This window comes from Doryrhamphus excisus, linkage group LG21 (genome assembly GCF_037039965.1).
Source record: "Doryrhamphus excisus strain RoL-2023G ecotype Guam linkage group LG21, RoL_Dexc_Guam_v1.1, whole genome shotgun sequence".
Taxonomy (NCBI): domain Eukaryota; kingdom Metazoa; phylum Chordata; class Actinopteri; order Syngnathiformes; family Syngnathidae; genus Doryrhamphus; species Doryrhamphus excisus.
The window spans coordinates 7,778,037-7,785,597 of NC_136377.1; the positions used below are offsets into that span (position 1 = coordinate 7,778,037).

General features: G+C 39.8%; 1 protein-coding gene and 1 long non-coding RNA gene across 11 annotated transcripts in view; one reads left to right on the top strand and one right to left on the bottom strand.

Annotated features, from left to right (window-relative positions):
• LOC131138895 (uncharacterized) overlaps nucleotides 1-4,478 on the bottom strand; it is a 34,808-nt gene extending 30,330 nt beyond the window's left edge. For 2 of the 6 annotated variants that reach the window (XR_013625142.1, XR_009132160.2), the window contains exons 1-4: nucleotides 4,314-4,478; nucleotides 2,352-2,416; nucleotides 2,135-2,272; nucleotides 1,860-1,996 (exon numbers count right to left, since the gene is read on the bottom strand). This is a non-coding gene — a long non-coding RNA (uncharacterized LOC131138895). Of the gene's footprint in view, nucleotides 1-1,505; nucleotides 1,773-1,859; nucleotides 1,997-2,134; nucleotides 2,273-2,351; nucleotides 2,417-4,313 lie in introns of those variants that run through there. The other 4 variants (XR_009132157.2, XR_009132162.2, XR_009132161.2 and 1 more) reach the window with 4 other exon arrangements.
• The window catches only part of stk32a (serine/threonine kinase 32A), a 45,270-nt gene extending 38,600 nt beyond the window's left edge, over nucleotides 1-6,670 (top strand). For all 5 annotated transcript variants that reach the window (XM_058088238.2, XM_058088240.2, XM_058088241.2 and 2 more), the window contains 2 exons: nucleotides 3,060-3,124; nucleotides 4,935-6,670. In XM_058088238.2, the coding sequence (XP_057944221.2) occupies nucleotides 3,060-3,124; nucleotides 4,935-5,052 (183 nt within the window). In that variant the 3' untranslated portion in view covers nucleotides 5,053-6,670. The remainder of the gene's footprint in view (nucleotides 1-3,059; nucleotides 3,125-4,934) is intronic.
• The last annotated feature ends 891 nt before the right edge of the window (nucleotides 6,671-7,561 follow it).

A 7,561-nucleotide genomic window follows, 5' to 3' on the forward strand; every position in this document is an offset into this window, starting at 1 on the left:
CAGAATGTGGGAGAAACCACAAGTACAAGGTCAGAGTCACAGTGGAATGGTGTTGGAATTAGCCACACATCATCTAGGGTGACTTAAGTGTCATAAAAAGCACATTATTATACCTTAAAAGGTACACAATCTAGGCTTTTACTGTATTATGGCCAAATGTATGGAAATCGAGATAGAGAATGTCTCCTATTTTTGTCAATAACCTTTTTCATGCAAAGATCCCACAAAAAGGCACATCCATCTAGAATTTACCCACAGCAATAATTAGATCACGACAGTGGCTGCTATGAAGTGTCAAATATTTCTCTGACAGCGACAACTGCATTCAGAACAATAAGTGCATCTTTGGTTTCACACTTCACACGCCGGTTCTGGCATTGTGAAACACCCTTACACACAAATGGCGTCCCGCCTCTTATATTACCTCAGAATTCCCACTTTGATTATATTTCCCCCATTATGTGTATCGGTGACATTTATAGAGAACGGTGACAAGCAAAAAGGTGGGAAAATGTGTGAAAGCGGCTGCTTATCACACTAGCAGGGACAGACTGACCGTCGGGAGTTTTTCTGGTGGGCTGATCAATAACGGGGCGATTGAGTACCTTTTCATTATATACTTTTATTGCTGTGTCATACTTATTGCGTTGGGCCCCACGATACAAAGTGTTAAGAATTTGAGTAGCCTGATACAAACGAAATCTACTATAAAACGCGGAATCTCACAGAAATTGACATAATGCTGTCATGAAGAGTCATATTAGGAGTCACATTATATTAGAAATGCAGGAAGTGAACAAATGTAACAGTTACTGATTGTAAAACTACCAGATGGAGGGGTAGGATTTAATAAGCTTTGCTTCTTCCTACTCCTTTTGGACATGTGGAACTGTGAACTGATTATGTGATGCATTCAATTGTAATCTGATGCACGTTCAAATGACATAAAACCATTACATTACATTACATTACATTACCATGTTCGGATGGCGACGGTGTGTGTGACTCAGGCTACATCAGTAGGTTTACACCGTGTTGTGTTTTGTGTTTCGGCGACTACCGTCTTCCTTAACCACAAGCACGGCCATTTTGTATACAATGTGTGCAGAGGATGTCATCACACTAGAAAAGTAAGCGAAACTACACCCGCTTCTGAAATACTGCGCATCAGATCAATAATGTAAAGATTTTTGCATTTCCTTAGCTAATATTTTAGTCACTGACACAAAAAGCACTCACTGTATAGTAGTAAAATACATAGAAAAAGGACAATTCCGAGGGACCTTGACTGACTGAACCCAAAAAAATTGTTACAATGCTACCTAATACTAAAATAAACTTTGGTTTACCAGAAGAGAAACCTCTTTAAAGTAGAGCGTGTGGGTTCAAACCCAACCCTGGGTTGTTTTGACGATGTGGCATCCTTTCTATCTTGTTAGATACCAATTTTTAATACTAATAGAGCAGTACATCCAAAAGGACTATAGTACATGTATGTCTACAGCTGTTTAGCAAAGACGAAAAAGCCCTCAAATTATTTGTAAAACATCCACAGGGCTATGGGTCGTTGATAATGTCGTTGTTTGGGTTTCCTTGTCTTGCTTTTGGCAGCATTTCAGGCTTTCATTTATGCTAAGCGCCTCAGGGCTGTAAATAAAATCTAGCTGTCACTCTTAATTTAGAAGAGTATCCAGTTTGTCTTCTAAAAAGGGTGTGGACACCAGCGTTGGACGTCCTATCAACCCTGTCATTCAAGAATGTTGATGAGTGTGCTTTGTGGAGGATAAAGGTGACACAATTGAAAATATTTCTACATATTCATAGTTTGTCCTCCTATGATATAGCCTTGCCTAATTTACCTGATGGCTTTCGGTTGTTTCCCCACTGTGACAGCACCTGCCCAAAGCAGCTCTTTGCTGGGTTGTGATTGACAGAAGTGAGCAGGGAGTCAGCCACTTCTCTCCCAGAAGAGACCACCCGCTGCTCGGGTTTCGATCTTTACCGAGAAGGGGGTACAAAGGAAAAGGAAACTAAAAGGATATACACATTCACTCTACTCCAAACAGTGAACTGTGCAGAAGGTGCTCCAGGAAGTGGTATCGTTTCAATGGCTTAACTGTTCAATAAAACTGACCTCATAACATAGCACAAGATGTCCACCTTCTCCAACCATGTTCTCATGGAGTGGACAATTCTTCAGCTCCCTCTGTTGTGTTTTTGCGGCACAGTCCCTCCTCTCGGTCATCGATGCAATAGGCGCAGCTGCTTACTCCTTGACAGAGTAATGAAGCACCTGCACACTCGTCCGGGTTCTCCAGGAGGAGTTTGAGAACAGAGCAGAATGTTCTTACCTGATGAAGTGGGGCAGATATGTACGAGTCAGGTGGCAGTCAGCGCTTAAGTGTCCTCCAAAGTTCTGTGAAGTTCGAGAAAGTGACAGTGAATATGTTATTCTTAAATTTGGGGTGATTTAATAAATCATGCTGTTTCATGGTTGAAATTGACCTATTCTTAGTCAAAAATATAGATATTTAAACACTCAAATGTATTGTTTGTATTGTATTGCAGAGTTGAATGATCAATAGCAGGGACTATTCTGTTCTTGTAGCACCAAAACACATTTATATCAACACTCACAAATATAAGTCTTATTTATGTCTCTTATATGTCTTATTTGATGTTACTAGGTCTCCAATATTGGGTAATATGAATGTAAAGGTGACTGTAGGGATGTTATTTCATGTCTGAAGGGCTCTAATAGCGTCGTAAACAAGGCATAAACTGCATTCTTGTGCCACAAGTGGTGTGTATTATGCCACCAGCACATGCTATAACTAGTTCTCCAGTGAGTTTTGTGTTTTCGGACCAAAATTGTGTTTTTAATGAGTTTACGGGAGTATGTTTGTTACTACAAAATGTAACACGTAACATCGTAAACCTAGGGGCCCCCTGCTTACATTATTGTGAACAGCTAGAGAATGCCAAGTGGAATACATTGTGGTGAACTAGTTCTTGCTGTAAACAAGTTTTGATTTCTGCCGTCTTTGTTTTTTCTTCAGAATGGTCAGCTGCAGCAACGATTGGACAACGTCCAGAGAGATTTTATCATCTTCAACAGAGAAAAGTAAGAGACCCCAACAGTCAACACACTCCTAGTAAAACGAACGCATCGACCGGTTAGCATATGTTACCAATAGTTGGATTGGTTGTTGGTGTTTGATACAATACTTTAACGATACATGGAATTTTCTGGCGATACAATGATGCGATAATCATTTAGTTCAAATCAATGCGATCCGATACGATGTGGTGCAATTTCTTGCGATATGATACAATTCAACATGATGCAAATAAAATAGAATTCAGTATGGTCCTACAAAAAGGATTTTGGCTTTATTCCTTATAGGCACGTGGCAGTAAATTCAACTAAAGTGTTGTTTATCTTTTTTACTATGCATCAGTTCTTGCTAATTCTTTTCACCATCTTAAAACAACAACCACTTTTCTGCACGCTTTCACATCGGCTATGCAATTACAATAGCAGCGGTTCAGTGGTGGAGTAAAACAATTAACAATAATTACTGCTGTAAAAAATACAGTACGCAGCAACAACAAAGTTAAAGTGACACTTTCAACAGTGCAATCAATGTTTGTTTATATTCCTGTCTGCAAAACATACTGCTAGTATGAATGAGCTAGGAAGTGGGTAGGCTAATATAGAAAGTGTAAAACAACTTATACCCTTTTAAAATTGTTTAAAATTCAGAAAGAAACCAACTGCTCTGCTGTTCTAATGTGACCTGCTCGTTCAGAGAGGGTGGGGACACTTGTTGGGGACGGACAAATAGCTCCTGGACAATTTGGAAAGCAGCGGAAGTTCCACTTGTTTTGACCTGATTTGCTTGGGTTTTCCCCGGCGTCCGGCGGTAGAATTGTCCGTGTTGTGGTGTCCCCTTTTTAAGGGGTTCCGTATGTTTGTAGTGCTGCCGTTGTACGGCTTTTTAACGCGGCATTCTTTTCTTTTAAAATGACGAAATTTTTGTGGAGCTTACCGCCGTTTTTTGCGAATCAGTAGTGTTTCCAAACATACTATTTAAACGTTGCGGGGGGGGGGGTAAGGTACAGAAACTTCCTCGCTGTTGCTGCGTGCGAACGAACGTCCATGCTGTGTTACTAGTAGTTGTATGTGCCTCACGGCTTTCGTCCGTATTCTATACAAAACGCGAACTAATGATGGTGCATTCATTGCACCTGGGGAACAGCAGATGAACATTAATAAAACGGCGTGTGTGTCAGATTTTACTGATACTCACAAACGCAGCGATTTGAATGTAGATTCCACGTAGAAAGCTCACACCTGGACACAACACACAGAGCGCGGTGTCGCCGCCGCGCAGTGCTTCATTGCGCACGCCGCCATCTTGTGTAGCACAACTTGGCAGCTCAGCGTCCGCAGTCTATAGACATATATAGGTAGTTTACAGCCGCAAAGTATGGCATTTTAATGCCTTATTGCGTTAAGAATTCCAGAAATCATCAGTTAAAACGTCGAAAGTCGCAAACGAACAAGGTAGTGCTACACAAGATGGCGGACTCGCGGCGACAAAAACGTTGAGTTTTCTACGTAATGTAGTTCTGTGGATTCCACCCGTCAATTACATCCATACCCAATGAATGAGCCGATAATTATGATTTCCCACACCCTTAGTACATATCTGTAGTGTGTACACACACATAAGCAGTTTCAGAGAGGCCACTGACAATTTACCATCATGTTGTTACGATAGGCTACTATTCAGTAGCTTAACTTGTGTTGGTGGCTATTGTCTCAATGTAACATTACTGACACCTAGTGACCAGTGTAGAATACTACATATCACATCTATATTTCAGATGAAAACTACTTTTTAAATATGATATTCTTTCTTCAACAGGTCCAAGAAAGCGGTGGTAGATTCCGACTCATTGCAACTGTCCACTAGCGACAAGAACAAAGCAATAGAGGACGGTCAGAACAACAATGTCCAAGCCGTGGACTATTTATCAGGATAAGTCGTCTTGACTTTTGAGTCTGTACTCTCCGTTAATCTCTTCAACCTGCTTGCTGCTTGTAGATCAGCACCTACGTATCGCCAAACCCTCCGAGCAAGCACACAAATGTTACAGGGATGTTACACACAAGCAATGATGGAAGACGAGACAATGAACATTTGAAATTAACATATGAAAGCGACGTGGTCCCGCTTGAAGATAATGGACTCGGACTTGGACTGCGTTGTCTATAGGAGGCTTTTTAATAGCGCTTTACCGGTCTGGATTCTATTGCTTTATTTTCAATTCTAAAGACAACATAGCTGTGATATAATCCTGTTGATTTGAATAATATGCAAATGAAGATGTAGCTAAGGTCTGGTGCAGACCAGTCCAACCACAACCATAGCAACACGGTGCAATTCAGGGACATTTATTTATGTCCGTTGTTTTCAACCGTCCGTCATGTTGGTACCTAAGCAGAAGGGCACCAAAAAATTGATAGTGTAGTAGCTTTTACAACTTTGGACACAAATGTTTGTATGTCAGCAACGTATATATAGTAAACATCGTCTCACTGTATTTCAATAACAATATGGTGGATTTTTGAACGGGCCAAAGTTGTATAATTTGGAGTTCAAACAAAAATTGCCTCAAAAGTCAAACAACAACAAAGACAGCAAATAGGAAAAGTGTGATGAAAGCCATAGAACAGGAAGTATCACTTACAAAACAAGTCACAGCATGTTAATTCCTGCGATACCTCAATTTTCCGTTAGTTTTACATGTTTTATAAATCGCTTTCTTATGGGGAAAATTGCTTTGAAAATACAACAACTCGGAAGTCAACCAACGTCCGGCTGCAACTTTGGAGGTTCTACTGTGAAAATAATTCTGTAAGACATTTTGCTTTTATTTTGAAGACCTACTACTGGCGGCCTCACTTAATCATGGATGCAGCAGATACTGTATGTTGATAGTAGCAGTAGTAGTACTAGCTTATTCATAATAATCATACTTTTAGAAGCACTAGTGAAGTTACACAAATGGACAAAAAACCATCTTCTTTACTGTATACTTCAAATTACCGAGTTGACACTGTAATAATAAAAAAATGAATACGAAACATATAAAGGTCGCTTTGCACATCCACTGTGAAATGCATTCACTGCAGATGCACACGTACGAGTAGCTATATGCCAATATCATACATAGCCTGCTATCATCATATCATATACGTACAGTAGTGGGACACACACTTTTCCACACCACTCAACATATACACACATACAATTTTGTCTGCTATTTATGTATATGTTTTTAACTCTTTAACTTGCACTTTTCCACCCCCTCAAAAAATGGGTACAGTGTTTTGGACTTTACCTTTTTTTAGTGTTGCTGTTATTTGTTGTCATTTTAAACTTAGGGTGTCTTTCCTGTTTTTAACTAATCCATCGTGGAGTCGTTTTGAGGGCTGATAATGAAATGTGTATGTATATGATTAAAAAAAAAGGGAAGGTTTTAAATTGTATTATTTTTGTCCTTATTTGTGACTGTCTTGTACTAATCTGTGATAGAGTTGCAATCTATTAAGGTGTGCCTTAAATAATAACTTTCTTTTATTCAATGAAACTGCCTGGTGTCATTATTTCATTATTTTTTTTCCCCGTGGCAGCATGACATGAAGAATGGGCCTGAATATTTAGAATCTACTTAGAATATTCAGGAATATCCCAGAAAGGCGGCATTCCACCTCTTGTGTAAGCAGGATATAATATTTTGTGTGTTAACGGCGCCCCCTGCTGTAGTAAAGTGTAATTTATTTAACTTTAGTGATTAAAGATGTAATCGAGACGGACCGGGGAGCTGAGACCCTCGGCTCCGGAGGGTTGTCATAATACTTCGGATTTCAAGGTACGTCATCACGTCTTGTTACGCTGTTGAGTCGGAAAAAAACGTGAACATGAGTGAACGGACTGACTCGACTCGCCTGACCGGGTATATGCACAGGGGGATCACAGGCTAACGACCCATTGACCGATTGACCGAAATGAACGAAACGAACGGATCTTTTTATTGAATTAACCGAAATGATCCGGTTCACTGAAATGAACGCTTTAAAATGCCACAAATTTAAATAATAAAGCGGTAGAAAATGAATGAATGAATAAGAAAGCTAATTAGGATGAGTTTAACGTATAGAAATATTTTTGGAATAGAGCTATATCCAAACAATAGCAGTTAACGAGTCATTCTACTCATTGTTTCCCCTAGTGGCTCGATATAACATTGCACCATTTGCATACAAATGAAGTACAGTCGTGATCATCTTCATGTTTTTTTTTCCATATAGTCAGCCTTGAGGAGGTCATAGATGCTTGAGCTGATGATTCAGTCCTACATCGACAAGATCATGATGTCATTCAGGGTTGCTCACTCAGACTGAATCATTCTCTTTGTCAGCCATGGCCACAGGATGACTCACTGTCAGGAACAGAATACATGTTTATGACTACATTACTAACTGAGC